This window comes from Salmo salar, chromosome ssa14 (assembly GCF_905237065.1).
Source record: "Salmo salar chromosome ssa14, Ssal_v3.1, whole genome shotgun sequence".
NCBI lineage: Eukaryota > Metazoa > Chordata > Actinopteri > Salmoniformes > Salmonidae > Salmo > Salmo salar.
Window position 1 is genome coordinate 59808808 of NC_059455.1, and position 19036 is coordinate 59827843.

General features: G+C 41.5%; 1 protein-coding gene across 1 annotated transcript; it reads right to left on the minus strand.

Annotated features, from left to right (window-relative positions):
• Positions 1–13113: 13113 nt before the first annotated feature.
• On the minus strand, positions 13114–17638 carry LOC106570062 (protein Bouncer). Its single transcript, XM_014142012.2, has 3 exons — positions 17375–17638; positions 14069–14179; positions 13114–13840 (listed from the first exon to the last, which is right to left on the minus strand). Exons 1-3 carry the CDS (start codon positions 17424–17426, stop codon positions 13623–13625), a joined length of 381 nt encoding a protein of 126 aa, XP_013997487.1. The 5' UTR covers positions 17427–17638; the 3' UTR covers positions 13114–13622.
• Positions 17639–19036: the final 1398 nt, after the last annotated feature.

Here is a 19036-nt window from a genome sequence, read left to right on the forward strand (position 1 = left end):
AGGAGAGGGCCTAGAACAGAGCCCTGGGGGACACCAGTGGTGAGAGCGCATGGTGCGGAGACAGATTCTCGCCACGCCACCTGGTAGGAGCGACCTGTCAGGTAGGATGCAATCCAAGCGTGGGCCGCGCCGGAGATGCCCAACTCGGAGAGGGTGGAGAGGAGGATCTGATGGTTCACAGTATCAAAGGCAGCAGATAGGTCTAGAAGGATGAGAGCAGAGGAGAGAGAGTTAGCTTTAGCAGTGCGGAGAGCCTCCGTGACACAGAGAAGAGCAGTCTCAGTTGAATGCCCAGTCTTGAAACCTGACTGATTAGGATCAAGAAGGTCATTCTGAGAGAGATAGCAGGAGAGCTGGCCAAGGACGGCACGTTCAAGAGTTTTGGAGAGAAAAGAAAGAAGGGATACTGGTCTGTAGTTGTTGACATCGGAGGGATCGAGTGTAGGTTTTTTCAGAAGGGGTGCAACTCTCGCTCTCTTGAAGACGGAAGGGACGTAGCCAGCGGTCAAGGATGAGTTGATGAGCGAGGTGAGGAAGGGGAGAAGGTCTCCGGAAATGGTCTGGAGAAGAGAGGAGGGGATAGGGTCAAGTGGGCAGGTTGTTGGGCGGCCGGCCGTCACAAGACGCGAGATATAGCCACTATATTGTGATCACTGCATCCAATGGGTACGGATACAGCTTTAGAACAAAGTTCTACAGCATTAGTAAAAATGTGATCGATACATGTGGATGATCTTGTTCCTGTAGTGTTTGTAAACACCCTGGTAGGTTGATTAACAACCTGAACAAGATTACAGGCACCGGTTACAGTAAGAAGCTTCCTCTTGAGCGGACAGCTTGATGAAAACCAGTCAATATTCAAGTCCCCAAGAAAGTAAACCTCTCTGTTTACATCACATACACTATCAAGCATTTCACACATATTATTTAGATACTGACTGTTAGCACTTGGTGGCCTATAGCAACACCCCAAAGGAAAGGCTTTAGATGTGCCGAGTGAACCTGCAACCAATAACACTTGACATAAGATATTCTCTAAGCATTACAGGGATATGGCTCTGAATATATACAGTGTCATGACGTTGGCCTGTGAGTAAGGTTTATGACCCCCCCCATAAATACCTTTCTCCCTTCCCCTCTCTTACTCACCCTACTGAAGGACTGCTGTCCTGTTAGATATAGAGAGTCTGGGAACATCAAACAAATGGGGAAAGGTACCACATATTTTGTTAATAAAACCAGTTGGAAATATGCTTTGGAACGTAATGAGTATGTATGTCAGTTCGGTTGTCATCTGAGACATTATGACTGATGACAGGACGACATAAACTGTACCTGGGAAAGTATCCACCCTCTAGTTATCAGAGTCACATGGAATTGTTATGCAATTGAAATGTTTGATATTGAAAATGTTTGTTAGGAGATGAAATGTAATTTTAGCTTCCGAATGAGAGATTTGGGTTTTCATAAGGAAAGTGCCCTGCTCGATCAGTGGCCCAACCCTGTGAAGAGACAGGGGTTATAAACGATGAAACACCTCCCTCCCCCTCTCCACTATATAATCCTTTGACGAAAAGATAACTACGTTGGTTCCAGTACGGGAGGTCTGCAGCCTCTACGTTAGAAGGACACACATGTCAAGTACAGAACTAAGCCAACCTCGGCGTGAGCTCTGGTATGAACTGGTATGAACTTTGAGCTTATTCACTACAGAAGTGCTACTTCCTAGCCGTTGAGTTAGCAGCGGCCGCTGTAACGTGGGCTAGGAAAGGACGGACGACGGATCCAGTCTAACAGACGGACGAAGATACCACCACGTATCCAATTTACCACCAGAGACATTCTTGCGAGGACAGGAAGGTCTGTTGGCCAACCCGGCCAGCATCTACGACCAATCTACCGAAGCGCAGCTCAGAGTAAATATTTATTGCATTTTCCTTTTCCAAATGGGCGGTAATTTAGAATGCATTAGATAATGTATTTACGATAGCATAGCTGCTGTTTCTGTGTTCCTAAATCTTCCCGCTCTTTCATTCAAGCCCAACCCCCTTTCCTTTGTGTAACCAGCTTTCATACAGGTTCCGTTCACCAGGGGTGAATTCTGTATGACATCATTGTATTCTGTGTATTTGTAATTCTGTGTGATTAGTTAGGTATTTAGTAAATAAATAATTAAACCCAATTTTGTATTGCTGATTCAACTTCTTAGCCAGGGTTCGTGAAGATAGCCAAGAATTTACAACTTTCATTATGAGACTGAAAATAAGACAAGGGTTAATAGTGACTGCTACCGATGTAAAATATTACTAAGTATTTTAAGAGTTTATTCGGAAGATAACGGCTCTATAAACGTTCTTCCGTGGTGCCCCGACTTTCTAGTTAATTACATTTACATGATTAGCTTAATCAGGTAATATTAATTACAGAGAAATCATTTTATAAGTTAGCATGTCATATCACTTAATCCGGCATAGCCAAAGACACGACAACAGCAATACCTCCCCCATAAGCATTTATGTCTCTTCTATAGATGTTATATCCTTGTATTGCTACTGATGTATCATCAAATTAATTATTTACGTGAGTCTCAGAAATGGCTAATATTTGAATGTTATCTGATGTTAGCAAGTTATTGATTTCATGAACATTATTTCTAAGGCTACATACATTAATATGGGCTATTTTCAGCCCTTTTCTGGGTAGCTTATCAGAGATAGACATAATACTGAAAAGGGCAAACAAAGCAAAAAAATAATAATACATTCAGCAGTTCATTAATCAATTGGTGTGTGTGTGTGCTGCGGGGTTGAAGCTACAAACCCATAGGCTTGGCTCTCTTATCCCTTGCAGGCTTCTGGACAATGAGCCTGTCATAGTGGATGCAAGCAAAGTCCCCACGCGCTCTGGCAGCTTTCATGGCTGGGATCAGTTCTTTCCACTTCTGGCGCACAGCTTCAGGGTAGTCCTCGTTGAGGAAGATATACATTCTCTCAATTTCTTGGCTCTTTCCAGAACAGCTACCTTGTCCTTGAACCTCAGGAACTTGACCACTGTCAGCCTGGGCCTATCACCTGGGCCGTGGTGGGTTTTCCAGTCCTGTGGACGCGCTCCACCTCAATCTTCTTGTGGTCCATCTTCAATTTCTCAGAGATCATTTCCCTCACTTTGTCCTCAGACTCCGTCCAGGTCTCGTGGAGATTCTGCAATTCCGTCCACAACCATGTTGTTCCACCTTGATAGTCCCTTGAGATATTCTGATTCATCTGTCATTGTTATCATGGATTCACACACAGTACTGATGTCCTCTCTCAAGGACTTACATATCGCTGTCATCTTGCCGTTCTCAACTCATCGAAGCTGACTGTGGGAGAACTGCAAACTGTTCTTCAGGTCCCGGACCTCTCTGGTCAGGACGTCCATTGTTTTATTAGTAAAATCCACAAGTATTTGGACGACACAGTTGAAGCTATTTTCTTGTTTTTGTAACAATTGCTTGTGGGTCTCTTTTTGTTCATTTAAAAGATCATTCACATGTGATAGAGAGACACCACTGTCCTCAATGGTACTCCCGCCGGCTTTGGTCTTTGTCATGGTAGCTAGCAACGTAGGTTATGCTCGCAGTTCCAGACAGGGCAGGTCACGGGGAAGATTGAAAACAGCAAACAGCAGGGATCTAGACAGCCACAAACCCGGGACAATCCGCGGTCCCAGCCACAATGGCTAACCGCGTCGCAGGCCGCTTTCAAGAAAACCCCACTAGCTTGATATGCAAATGGCTAGCTGCGATGCCAAATAGCTCCTTAGACCCATCCTTGGTCGGCAAGATCACTGCAAAGAGACAATCAGTCCCAGCAACTGATGCCAACTGCATCGCGGGATCCAAACTAAGTAGCTAGTTAGCTACCAAGAACTTTGGTAAAGGTGTCAACCTTTTGGGACCTAAGTGTTTAGAGACAGACTAGTGTATTGTTTAGGGACAATGAGGGACATTGGAAGCTGCGTCTGAGAATAAAAATCAGTCAACAAAATGAAAGGGCTGGGGGGCCAATAGAAGGTGTAAAGTCTTAGGAGGGCAATTCTTACACAGTATGGCACCTTTCAATTGTTCTCATGGATGATTATGCAACTTCGGGCACTTTGGCTGTGGAAACTTTCAGAAATTAAAACACCATTTTACCAGTATTTTACTTGTCTTTGATGTGTCTAGATACTATTTCAGACAATTACATTTTAGTCATTTAGCAGACGCTCTTATCCAGAGCGACTTACAGTAGTGAATGCATACATTTCATACCATGCATTTTTATTGTACTGGCCCCCCGTGGGAATCGAACCCACAACCCTGGCGTTGCACACACCATGCTGTACCAACTGAGCCACAGGGAAGGCTGGGATTGTATTACAATGGCTGGGATTGTACTATTCAGGAATTTATATATTTTTGTCACTTTTCCCAGACAGCCTGTCAAAGATGTCGTAGGAATTGGACCAAGGTGCAGCGGGAACGTGTATGCACATCTTCTTTATTATATAAAAAGAAGGAAAAAACAAATACAACACGTATACAAACGCAACGAACGACACTAACAGACCTGTCAGGCGAACATACACTAAACAGGCGACAACTACCCACAAATCCCAATACAAAAACACCCCTATACATAGGACCTTCAATCAGAGGCAATGAGGAACAGCTGCCTCCAATTGAAGGTCCATCAAAACCCTAAACATAGAACTAAAAGGACTAGACTAGAACATAGAAATAACTAACATAGAACATAAACCAACAAACCCCGGAACATATAAACCAAACACCCCTCTACCTAAATACATAGCCCGAACCACATAAAACAAACACCCCCTGCCACGTCCTGACCAAACTACAATAACAAATAACCCCTTCACTGGTCAGGACGTGACACAGCCATAGACAAATGCCATTTCCATCACATCAGTAAACATCCATTTTAGTTGAAAATGAATTATCATACAACTGATTTATAACGGATTTCTTATACATTTGTACATGAACTTGTATTGAATTTTATTTAAAGTGATTTTTAAGGTTTTCCTAATATTAATAATTCAACATGACGCCTGAATGTATAAACGTGCCTTGGTGACAGCTGAAAACATTTGTTTATCATGAAAAATAAGATATTTCCACCCAACCTTTTTTTGAGATTATGATAACAACCATATGATTTCCATATCTAAAACAAATAAATGTATGTAAATTATACATAATATACTCATTTACCTCAAAATATGGGTTGTGATGGAAATGACAACGTGTGGTGGAAATGACAAGGTGTGGTGGAAATGACATCTATGTAAAAAAAAAAAGTATGAAAACAAAATTTTATTGCAAACATTTTGAAGAACAACCGTTGTTAAACATTTCAGACCTATACTGGGTTGTAGGCCCATCACTCACAAAGTGTACAGCAGTAGCCGATGGGCAGAGCTCAAGGAAGTAGGCCAGTGTTTTTAAGAGATGGGCCCAGATAGCAGAGGGGTCAGGCCGCATAGAAGAGCTCAGTGAGAAAAGTGAAACTGTATCATTTGTGGTATATCCAACACAGGTGTGGAGGGTCACCTGCTTGTATGAATCACCAAAGTGAACTGCCTGGACTTCACTGGTGTATTTACACAGGTAGTTCTCTGCAAAGTCAATATGCACAATCATCTCCTCTTTCCCCAGATTCTCTTAATTCTCTCAGTTTGGAGTATTGGTGTCAAATGTTGTACACGTGTTTCCCTAACTTCTCTTTCAATCCTTTGGAGAAGTCCTCCAATAGAATCTGCAGTGTGCCATATACCTTTTCTTTTACTGTCAAATGTACAGTGAACTTCTCCATGTTTCCCTTTTTGTTTTTCTTCTCTCTCTCTTCAGATTTGTTTTTCCACTCAAACCACCATGTCTGCTCACCAGCATCAAAGTCAGATGTTTTAAGCTCTTTTGCTTGGCAAAGGGAGCACTCTCTATACATGCACTCTTTCTTCGGGTTCTCACAGCACAAAGACTCAAAAACGTTCTCAATGTTGCTGCAGCTGATCACTTTGTGATGCTGTAGTTTGTCCGCCATGACTGGAGGTTGGCGTGGGTTTTGCAGAGACATGTGTCCCTATCCTGGACTGTTGGCTTGACAACCCAAAAAGGACGTCTTTTGCAGAATTTACAGTAGGAAATTTGAATTTCTGAATATTCCCTCTTAAACTTCTGATAAAGGTTCTGAATTGTGCCATTCAAGAAGCGCTTCTGCTTTTCCTCCTTGTTCCTCGTTAGTGTGCTCTTTTCCCTGTTGCTGCTCTGCTGTTGTCATCACGTTCAAAGAATCTTGTGATTTTCTCTCCTGTGGCTGTGCTAATTCTGTTACACTGATTTTTCCTGGAGTATTGAAGACTTGATGGCCTGTTTTCATTTGCCCTCATTGCTTTTGCTGAAAATCCAAATTCTCTGTTTGCGGCTTTGACCAGGCTGTACTTTCTCAGGATGTTGCCTCTGAGCATTTTTGAAGCCACTTGTTTGTCCTTGGCACTGCACATTTTTTTATACTTTTGTTTTAACTCTGCAATGATGGCATTTTGAAACAAGAAAATCCTTCTCAAGTTCTTTGGAGTTCCCTTCATTTGCTGTTTTGTCTTTGGGGAATCTTGTCTCTTCATTTTGTTCATCAGTCGATCATACCTTTTTTTGTATTTCTCAGCTTTCTGTAAAGCATTATCAAGTTTGACATTAGTCATACTAAGATCTCTGTATGCTTTTGAGCGACCTCTTCCAACCTTTTTCCTTCCAGCAAGTATTCAACTTCTCATTCATGTTGCAGACGATGAGAAAGGGGTATCAGGGTGTGCATCAGGGGCAGGTAAGTTAGGGGCAGGTATGATGGCCTCATGTTCTGGCTGCAAGTCATCTGGTGACTAACGTGTTGTGTTGCCTGATCGGTAGGTCTCCATCTGGGGACTGAGGTGGTGTGTTGCCTGATAGGTAGGTCTCCATCTGGTGACTAAGGTGGTGTGTTGCCTGATAGGTAGGTCTCCATTGCAACTGTTCTCTTTAAAGTCTGTCTTCTATTCCGTTGGTTACATTTCCATTGCCATCTCTTGTTTCTTTGTTCTCGCTTTGTAAGCTCAGAGATAGATTTCACTTCTCCCTTCCCTTTTTCTTCCAGTATCTCTCCCTGTCTTTTTGCAGATGTTCCTGGTTTTGTATAGGATCATTTTTAATTTTGTTTCTATATGTCTGTGACCTCTGTGCTGTTTTATGTGGCATCTTCTAAAAATAAAGACAAATACTACTTAGTTTTCAACTAATTAATTAATTTAATTTCAATTAATTTAAAACATGATTAAATAAGTATAAAGTAAAAAAAATAAGTAAAGTAAAAACAAATAAGGTAATGGATTTGTGTCATTTCCACCACTTTCTGTCATTTGCACCACACTTAAGTTTGTGATGGAAATGACTGTGATGGAAATGACATTTCTACAGTTTCTGGAGAAAATTGACAGGTAGCTTAGCATGCTTTGATTAGTATTACAGCTAGCATATCGTTTACACTAAATACATAAAATATTTTAAATTAAAGAAATTATAGCCTGTTTGGAAATGACTGACAATTAAAATATTCTCTACACAAGCAATATTTACCTAGATTTTTCTTCAACTTCTGGACATCACATCTGGAACAACTGTCCACTGCAGCCATGTGCTTCAGTGTCACCATATGTTTCCATGGTAACTAAATTAACATTCTCTTCAAAAAACTTTATTAATGAGGAATTTGTCCTCAGTGGTGGAAATGACACCACTCCCAAAGGACAGGTATATTTTGTGTAAAAAACAATATAAAGGGCATACTCACAATAAATATTGAAATAGATTTTATTGAATTGACTTTTTCTGTAGTACATAACATTATATAATGTGTAATTATTAATGTTTTCTCATAGAAAAACATAGTAGAAGCTTAAAAGTCTGGGTCAGGGACAAGGGCAAAAATTGTGAAATTGAGGTATAAAATGCATCTGAAAAGTAGCTAAAATACTTGATAGAGAGGTGTTTAAAAAAGTATGGGGTGATTCCAGTGTGAACTTAACATACAAATATTTGTATTTGTTTTATTTTTTATAAAATCCCCAAAATTGACCCGAGGACATGGAAGTGCCAGTAGTTGCAGAATCACCCTCATACACAACAGTACATTTGCTGTCTCTAAGCACAACCCTGCACAACTAAAACCTCCTTTGTCATGTCAAAGACATATCTGTAAACCTCCCACAGCCGAATGACTTTGACAGATCATTCTTGTCAATAGTTGCCCTTGGCAGGGGATTTTTTAGACATGTCTTTGTATTGTGTTTTGTGAATCTGTCACGCCTGCTCCCGCTCCCCCTCCCTGGCACACAAGGGCGCCAGGCTGCCCATCATTATGCACACCTGTCACCATCTTTATGCGCATCAGCACTTCTTTGGACTCACCTGGACTCCATTACTTTGTTGAGTGCCTCTGCTATATCTGTCTGTTCCTCAGTTTGATCCCCGTGTCAGCATTAATGTTGTTTTGCTTCGCCTGTCCAGACGCTGTCCTTGTTTTGTTTCATGACGGTTATTTATCAAATATTCACTCCATGTACTTGCTTCTCGTCTCCCAGCGTCTGTCCTTACAGAATGCTGACACCAATATTGGAAGCATCAGGGAGTGTTTTTGGTTGTTTTGGTTGGTGACATCACCTTAGCTGGCTGGAGAGGTTTCCTTGCCTTGGTTGGCTCGGCAGGCTCCCACCCCACGTCATGCTTCAGCCGGCTCGTCAGGCTCCCACGCCTCAGCCGGCTCGTCAGGCTCCCACACCTCAGCTGGCTCGTCAGGACCCCACGCCTCAGCTGGCTCGTCGGGCTCCTACGCCTCAGCCGGCTCGTCGGGCTCCCACGCCTTAGCCGGCTCGTCGGGCTCCCACGCCTCAGCCGGCTCATCAGGATCCCACGCCTCAGCCGGCTCGTCAGGATCCCACGCTTCAGCCGGTTTGTCAGGCTCGCACGCCTCAGCCTGCTCGTCGGGCTGCCACTCCGCCATCATTACACACACCTGTCACCATCGTTACGCACATCAGCACTTCTTTGGACTCACCTGGACTCCATTACTTTGTTGATTGGCCCTCCTATATATGTCTGTTCCTCAGTTTGATCCCGTGTTGTCATTAACGTTGTTTTGTTTCCCCTGTCCAGACTCTGTCCTTGTTTTGTTTCATGTCGGTTACTTATTAAATATTCATTCCCTGTACTTGCGTCTCGTCTCCCAGCGTCTGTCCTCACAGAATTTGCAGATTGAAGAATGAGATAGTTGTGTCATTACTCTTATATACCTTTCAGTGTTCCTTCCTGGTTTTTGTCCCACAATCTTGTTGTGCTCCATAACCGCAAGGTGTGTCCCCTCCCTCATGCTCGTGTACCCCAAATTCTGCTGCTTTGGGGTAACTTTTCAGCAGGGCACTGTGGAATGATTCCAGATAACCTGAGTTTTACTAAGAGAAAAGGGGTAGACTAAATTGATTACATAGTCTGGAAGGTATTCTGTGGACCTCAGGCTACATCTCACCACCTGAAACCCCATAACACAAACACAAACCCATACAAACAATACCCAATTCATATTTATGCCATGCTTACTGTAAATTACAAGCCATCAGCGTGTAAATATTTTTGCCAACTTACCTGCAGAGCTAGGGGTTGGAAGCACATGCTGGTGGAATCAGATTCTGCACCACTTATGACAAAACACACAACAATACAGAATTTAACCACCCCAATGATTGTATTGATCTACAGTGCATTTGGAAAGTATTCAGACCCCTTGACTTTTTCCACATTTTGTTACATTACAGCCTTATTCTAAAATGAATTAAATTGTCCTGCGTTGTCTTGGCTGTGTGCTTAGGGTCATTGTCCTGTTGGAAGGTGAACCTCTGAAGCAGGTTTTCATCAAGGATCTCTCTGTATTTTTCTCTGTTCATCTTTCCCTCGATCCTGACTAGTCTCCCAGTCCCTGCCGCTAAAAAACATCCTCAGAGCATGACAATTGAATCCATTTTAGAATAAGGCTGTAATGTTTGGAGCCCATCTGTTGTAAATTCAATTAATTTGACATGATCTGGAAAGGCACACACCTGTCTATATAAGGTCCCACAGTTGACAGTGCAAGAGCAAAAACCAAGCCACGAGGTCGAAGGAATTGTCCGTAGAGCTCCGAGACAGGATTGTGTTGAGGCACAGATCTGGGGAAGTGTATCAAAAAATGTCTGCAGAATTGAAGGTCCCCAAGAACACAGTGGCCTCCATCATTCTTAAATGGAAGAAGTTTGGAACCACCAAGACTTCCTAGTGCTGGCTGCCCAACCAAACTGAGCAATCATGGGAGAAGTACCTTGGTCAGGGAAGGACTAAGAACCCGATGGTCACTCTGACAGTGCTCTAGAGTTCCTCTGTGGAGATGGGAGAACCTTCCAGAAGGACAACCATCTCTGCAGCACTCCACCAATCAGGCCTTTATGGTAGTGTGACGACCATCCCACTCTGTCTGCCGTATTCTTTCTCTTTGCTCTTGTTTTCCTTATTAGGATGTCAGCGGGAGGGTCATCAGCGAAATGGGACACAGCTGGGCCTGGGTGTGTCCCTGGATAAATACACCTTTTCAGACTCTCTCCATGCAGAAACACTGTTTGATTTTGGTTGTGGCAATTTTGAGTCCAGTTTGTTTGTTTGCTTGCTTTGGCATCTTTCAACTCTCCTTATTATCACATCTATGTACTCAACCAGTCACTTACACTACTGATTACTGACTACACACACCATTGTTAATTGTATATAGGTTACCTCAGTTAATAAATATATTTTTGTTATTCCTTATCTCCATGTTGTCTCCCTTTTTGTTACGGGCTTCGAGCCGGTTCCTGACAAGAGTGGCCAGACGGAAGCCACCCCTCAGTCAAAGCTACACGACAGCCCGCTTGGAGTTTGCCAAAAGGCACCTAAGGACTCTCAGACCATGAGAAACCAGATTCTCTGGTCTGATGAAACCAAGATTGAACTCTTTGGCCTGAATGCCAAGCGTCACGTCTGGAGGAAACCTGGCATCATCCCTACGGTGAAGCATGGTGATGACAGCATCATGCTGTGGGGATGTTTTTCAGCGGCAGGGAATGGGAGACTAGTCATGATCGAGTCGAAGATGAAAAGAGCAAAGTTCAGAGAGATCCTTGAGGAAAACCTGCTCCAAAGCGCTCAGGACCTCAGAATGGGGGCGAAGTTTCACCTTTTAACAGGACAATGACTCTAAGCAAACAGGTTGCTTTTTAAAGGTGTCTATAAATGTACACGTTTTGTGCTCTTGTAGGAAGCAATCACTCCCCTATTGCTGACTACAAATTATATTTAACTGGGCTAATAACTCACTAATTAGCAAAGGATATTAACAAAATGTGCACACCTTGCTACATGCAGCTCTCGCTATGATCTCAAAACAAGCATATCTACTCATGACCGCTCATGTTGTAAACACAGTTCAGTTCAAAGTAAATGGCACAGATCTATATATGGAAATGGTCTGCATATAGGCCTACTGCAGCTCTGGCTTGATTTTGCCGCACTGGTCAGTGTAGAGTACATGGAGAGTAAAGAAATAGAATTCTACTCTGATGCGTTCTGCCTACAACAACATCTTGTGCATTGTTTGTTTTGTATAGTAAGTATTGCATAGTTTGTTTTGTTTTGGTATGTTGCATTGAAAGTGGCTAATATTGCGTTGATTCGATCACAATTTCCACAGTAAAGGGAAACATTGATGGTGTCGACTAACAGGGAAAATTTTTGAAAGTTGAGTAAAGTTCAGTCTTGTGCTGCTGTTATTTCTTCTGCTCTGCAGTCCTGGGGAGCTGGGCGGAGGTCTCAGGCTAATACGCCCACGCACCTTAGAGAGAACATTGCTCATCATTATACAAAATTTATTCATGATTATCTGTATCCACATTATTAATTAACACAATACACTAATTCCTATTAATTTCTATTGGGCACAACATACTCCAAAACACAACCAAAACAAACTGCATATGCATCCAACAAGTTAGTAGAGTCACAAGGATGATCTAGTCATTGCATTCTAGGAATATGGGATCAAATAGGCAACTAAACATTTGACTACTTTAATACACATAAGTGAATTGGCCCAAATACTTATCACCTTCAAATGGTGGGACTAGATACATAAAGTGCTTTCATTTCCAAACGGTAAAACAGATATGTATGAAAATACGCTCAAATAAAAGGTGCCGTTTTGTACTGTCGGCTCATATGAAACATTTGATTTCAAATCCAGAATGCTGGAGTTTAGAGCCAAATAAAAATGTCTAGCTTCACTGTCCAAACACATATGTAGGGGAGTGTACCATAATCCCACATCAACAATTTATAGCCTTAGAAAATACAATCACAGAGTACAGAATTTGTGATGAAACCTTAAATCATCAAAACTCATCAAATCACAACCTATTACTGTGTCTGTCTTTGAATATTGCCATAGCAACAAATTATCTGATAGGATTTACCCACTGTTATGAAGACCACCAGGACAGTTAGCCCTATCAAAATGTTAGTCTTCATCTTCTTGTAGGAGGGTAGTGTTTGTTATTTTCAATAGGAGTCGTAGGCCTAATCCCTAATGAATGAGTCTTGCTCAAAATGTGCTCACTTAGAGCATGGGTTCCCAAACCTTTTCACTCGGGGCCCCCCTTCCAGCTTTGGGAAAATCCCCCCCTGTGAAAATTGAGCTCCTTTGAAAAAAATTATAAATGTGTAATTTGTTGGGGGGGGGGGCCTACATTTTGAGAACCACTGACTTAGAGCATGGTGAGGAAAGATTACTAATAAATGAATGTGGGAAATTCCAGTTTCCTGCTAAGGGTCATACATGATAGGAGACTTGATTATAGGCTACTATAATGAAGTGTAACAAGTTTTATTGTCTTCCATGAGGGTGCGAAGAGGATGTTTGTCGGAATAGAAGAGAAAGGAATGCAGACAGTATTTATGTCACATTGGAATGCTCAGTCAAAAAGTGAGTTAAAAGTTTTTAGTCTTTATTTTATTATTTGTTCAACCATTTCACACACACAATGTAGTGTCTTGTAGTAGTAGATATTTTTTTAAGTGTAGTATGTTTATTTATTGTACATAGAATACAGAGAAAAGTTATCTTTATAAAAGAGTACGGTGTAACATACTCACTTGGGAAAATAAAAATTTGCTAGATAATGATAATTGATAGTGACACGAGTGAGAATTTATGCCATTAAAAAGTATTTATGTCACACAGACATGTTCCCAATATAAATACAGTGACATTGAATGAACTGTTCATTTCGATGCTGTAGTAGGTCGTTGTTTAGCCTAGAGGTCAAATCGGTTTGAGTTGGTACTTGGAACTAAAGTTTAGTGAAACTAGCCTGAATAAACATTGCGGTCTTTCCCAGAATAACACCAGTTTCAGTATATTGTGCTTTTTAAGAAGTACAACACACTTCAATGGAAACCTATGGAGGAGGTCTCCTTATTGTGAAGGGTTTGTTTAAGTGAAAGTGCTCCAGATGGCCACCAGGGCAGCACCAAGGGCCACAGTGAGAGGGAGTTGGATGGCTACGGCCCCATTGCACAGGTCGGTGCTGCAGCAGGTCTGTGAGACGGTGTAGTCGGCTGTCAGGATGCTACCAGTGGATGTGGTGTTGCATAAAGTTGTCGCCATGCAACCCTTGCGCTTGAGATTCAGGATGTTAGTGGCGTTGAACACTGGAAGAAGAAGGAAGAACAATTGTAATTACAGGTCGTTTTTGTTTGGGTAGCACTTTATTTTACAGTACAAAAATTACTAGATATTAACTGATAAATGACATTCTGAAATGAGAATTACACAGTAATTATAAAATAATTACACAGTAATAACCTAGAATTACACAGTAACTCAATGACCTATTTTTATTGTAGCGTTCTACTTGGACGAAACGACAGGGTCGGTACCTGCTTGTGCGGTGAAGCAGTTGGGCTCGGAGGTGCTACATTCTGCAGTTGAACCAATAAAACAAAAACTGGCCATCCCCACAGAACATGTGTTGCACTTCAGGGACTCGGCTGTGAGATGGAGTGAGAGAATAATGGAGAGACAGAGAGCAATGAGGAGAGAGAAGAAACAGGAGAGAAACAAATAAGATTGCTGTCATCATGACACTATATGTACAAACATAGACATCATTATTTTTTTCTTCCTTTCTTTGTTCAGTCCAGTCCAGCACAGAAATAAGAGTGTAAAGCCACATAAATATTAGGTTAATACCTGGAAGTTTAATGAATGAATTGACGGACTCTATTTCGACTACTTTAAATTGTTGATTGTACAACCATACACCCAGAGTTAACCTATTCTTGGACTGAAAAACACTTTTAGTGGAGTGTTGTCCTTTAAAAGTTCCCATTTGGTGACGTCTGATAGTAGGCAGTGTGGTAAAGTACTAATACTTGAAAGTACTATTTAAAGTAGTTTTTTGGGGTATCTGTACTTTAATCTACAATTTATATTTATATTTTTGACTTTTACTTTTAATTCACTATACTCCCGAAAAGAAAACAATGTACTTTTTACTGCATAAATGTTCCCTGACACCCAAAAGTAGGCATTACATTTTCAATGCTTAGCAGGACAGGAAAATAGTCCAATTCACACACTAATCAAGAGAACATCCCTGGTCTTCCCTACTGCCTCTGATCTGGCGGACTCACGAAACACAAATGTTTTTTTTGTAAATTATGTCTGAGTGTTGGAGTGTGCCCCTGACTATCCGTAAATATACTGAACAAAAATATAAATGCAACAATTATCAATTTCTATGATTTTACTGAGTTACAGTTCATATAAGGAAATCAGTCAATTTAAATAAATTCATTAGGCCCTAATCTATGGATTTCACATGACTTGGCAGGGGCGCAGCCATGGGTGGGCCTGGGAGGGCATAGGCCCACCCACTGAGGTGCCAGTCCCAGCCAATCAGAATGGGTTTTCCACACAAAATGGCTTCATTAGAGACAGAAATGCTCCTCAGTTTCATCAGCTGTCCATGTGGCTGGACTCAAACGGTCCTGCAGGTGAAGAACCGAATGTGGATGTCCTGGGCTGGCGTGGTTACGTCTGTGGTTGTGAGGCCGGTTGGATGTACTGCGAAATTCTCTAAAACGAGGTTGCAGGCGACTTATGGTAGAGAAATGAAAATGTAATTCTCTGGAAATTCTCTGGCAATTTAATTCAGGTTAACTGAAAAGCAATCTCTTCACTGGAACTCAAGTGTTCTCCAACCTGCTTGAAGTTTGTTAACAAAAATGTAGTTAGGGACCAAAAATCTGGTGGTTACAGCAATGACGCTGTAACCACCACGCCAATAGTGTTAGAGCAAAATGGTACTCAGCATCATCTGGATATGTGTGCAACAAAAGTTCAACATTCACCTTCTGCTACAATATCTGTCAATAAATCCAAGGTATACACCCCACAGAACGCAATGCTGCAAGGCAAATGCAGCGTTCCATTGGAAATCTTTGTACTTCTGATGTTCCAAAATGCAAATACACTGTCGGTGTCATTAAGGAGCCACTGTGAAATAGCAACATATTGCTGATCCCATTTCTCCAGTGGATGTGTCATAACAGTCTGCCTGAACACTTCTCCCTTGCTCAAATACAGCTGTGTCTATTCCCGAGATCATTGGCGTGTGAAACTGCAAGTTCGCTGAGCAAATCTGAGTTATTGAGGATATTTATTTTCATCCTCAAATATAGCCTAATTTCGGATCTGGTCAATATTTTACATATTTTCAGCCAGATCCGAGGTCAATGGCCACCGGAGTATGAGTGGAGCTGAGCTGGAGCATAGCGAGGAATATAGCATGCCCAATTTGACTGGAGCGCAGAGCAAGATTCCCAAAGGCCGGAGCGTCAGCCTTCTCCGCTCCAGCATGCATTTGAAGTCTACTTGTGTGCTGCTATAGCCCCTTGGTTTAGCTATTATCATGGAGTTTGCTAAATATTTTCCTTGCTAAATCTAGGTTACGTACAAAAATGATAACCAAGAGCAAGAGAGGGAGTGCAGTGATGTAGTGTCCACAACTAAATAATGATTGTGGAATCTGAAAGACACTTATCCCGAAAGCATGATGGTTTACTTACTACGTGCACATGCTAAAAGAATGAAACCAGGTAGGTAGATAACTAAGTGTGTCATTGTAGCAAAGTATTTATTTACTGAAAATCAGATCTCTTCAACGTTTCGTTCATTTTTGTTATATTATCTATACAATATGCCATAATTGATTTTGGCCCAATATTCCCATGTTCAATGAGTTTTCCGTTTTGATTGGGTTATTTTGTCTGAAATCCTTTAGGCATACCTAATCTCTGCTGTTAGCCTTCTCTCCAGGCACCATCGCATGAGCCTGATGCCACAGACCGGCCAAACTCGTGTTTCTAAAATTGAATTATAAAAATGAATTCAAACTCACTAATATGTCATTTTTTCATTTAATTTGTATTTAATTCTAAGGAAATTCAAAGTTAATGTCCCTACCAGCCGATTGTGTCGCACTCGCAAACATTCACACTATATTTTTTTGTAGGCTATAGCTTTGAAAAAATATAAATAATATAGACTAAATAATTCATTGTCATTCCATCTTAGGCCCCCTGTCTGGATCCTGACCTATTTTGAGTGTTTATATGCTGTAGAATATGACATTTAGCTTATTTGAAATGATGTGCGCTTCTTCCATTCACGTTTTCATTTTTATTCAAATACTTTTCATTCAAATCCATATGGTTTGGTTTCAATAATTCAAAACCAAATGGTAGGTCCAGGTAGTCGCAAAAACAGATGGGTGTTGGTTAAATTGTGATTTTAATCAATGGAGCGAATTTGGAGTCACAGTTTTCTTTTCTGTGAGCAAGGACCGGTTTTTAGCTGAGCGGTTGAAGGCTGGTTGGAAAGGATGTCCAAAGCCGTGCGCGAGCACCACCATGAGCGATAAGCGAGATTTCCAACTGCTCAACTCCACTCACATGCAAGCATGATTCAACCGAGCTTGACTTTCTACCCACCCATTCTTCTTTATCTCCAGTCTTCACATTCATGGTCATGATCTCAAACAAATAATCAGTTAAAAACTGTTGTGGATTTTAACGGTCATTTTTTCCAATTTACAAAAAAAGTATTTTTAGAACAAGCCCCAATTTGTCCAATGAATAATAATAATAATAACCTGCCCAGAGAGAATAAAACCAACTTACCCACAACAAAGAGTCCCACCAGCGCCACACATCCCCACATGAATTTGTTCATCTTGATCCAAGTAGAGGGAAAAATATCAAAGTTCAATAGTGAGTATAATGACTATTGGAATAATGCAAATCAGATAATCCAGTAGAATGAGGAGGAGGATAATGTGAGGATAATGTGTAGAATGAGGAGCACCAACTTGGACACCCACTTATATGCTGAGCGTCTGGTGCTGATGGAGAGGTTGGATACAGGAAGAAAAACAGGGTGTGACAGGTGCAACAGGGTCATATGACACCCATAAGTGGACAAATTGAGATGTTGATGAGTAGTATGAGAGGAATGGCTGAGTAGGTGGAGAAAAATTTAAAGGGAGCTTACTGATCAATGGCAGGGTAGAGAATCAAACAAAGGGAGTATAAGGTCATGTTTGCAACACCTGTACTTACCCAGAGATAAAGACAGAGGAGGAAGAGGAGGAGGAGGAGGGAGAGACAAAGACAGAGGAGGAGGATGAGGAGGGAGAGACAATCAGACAAAGACAGTCCGACAGACCGACACGTGTGTGAGTGTCATAATAATAAAACACTTTCATTTGTATAGCGCTTTTAAATTACAGAGTTTTCTCAAAGCTAGATTCACAGTCCTAACAGATAACAACCCCCTGACGTATATAATGAGGAAAGCAAAGCTAGACGCCTGTGAGCAACGGTGGGTCTCTAAATTGGCCCCCTTCAACTTTGACTTGAAGTACATCCCCGGGCTCATGAGACTGCCCAGGTGTTGAGAATGCTGATGCATTGGGATAAACTCAAAATCAAGGACGAGATCCTCTACCGAAGATCTAAGGACAGAGTTGTCAAGAAGAGGTACCAGCTGGTGGTGCTAGACTCCCTTAAAACCTCTTTGGGCTAGGGGGCAGTATTTTGACGTCTGGATAAAAAGCGTGCCCAAAGTAAACTGCCTGTTACTCAGGCCCAGAAGCTAGGATATGCATATAATTGGTAGAATTAGATAGAACCAATCTAAAGTTTCTAAAACTGTAAAAAATAATGTCTGTGAGTATAACAGAACTGATATGGCAGGCGAAACCCCGAGGACAAACCATCCCCCCCCCAAAAAAATCAGCCTACCACTGTTTCCAATGGCTGTCACTTTTATTATAAGGCAAAAACCTCCCAGATTGCAGTTCCTAGGGCTTCCACTAGATGTCAACAGGCTTTAGAAAGAGTTTCAGGCTGGTTTTTGGAAAAATGAGCCAGAAGTTGTAGTGGTGTGCTTTCGCCGTAAATCCTTTTTGAAATCTGACACAGTGGCTGGATTAACAAGAAGTTAAGCTTTATTTTGATGTATTACACATGTAGTTTCATGAATGTTAACTTCACTAGGGTAAGGGGCAGCATTTGGAATTTTGGCTGAAAAGCGTGCCCAAAGTAAACTGCCTGCTACTCAGGCCCAGAAGCTAGGATATGTATATAATTGGTATATTTGGATAGAAAACACTCTAAAGTTTCCACAACTGTTAAAATAATGTCTGTGAGTATAACAGAACTGATATGGCAGGCGAAAACCTGAGGAAAAATCCATCCAGGAAGTGCTATTATTTTGAAATGGCTGTTTTTCCATTGAAAGCCTATCCACTATACAAAGACTTATGACCCAGTTCATGATCC

Bases quoted from the DNA above. Each gene is read 5' to 3' on its own strand.
- LOC106570062 (XM_014142012.2), bottom strand. From the start codon at position 17,426: ATGAACAAATTCATGTGGGGATGTGTGGCGCTGGTGGGACTCTTTGTT. The intron at 14,180-17,374 runs GTAAGTTGGTTT...TCCATCTCACAG, and splicing joins GGTGGGACTCTTTGTTGTGG to CCGAGTCCCTGAAGTGCAAC. The intron at 13,841-14,068 runs GTACCGACCCTG...TTCTTCTTCCAG, and splicing joins CTGCTTCACCGCACAAGCAG to TGTTCAACGCCACTAACATC.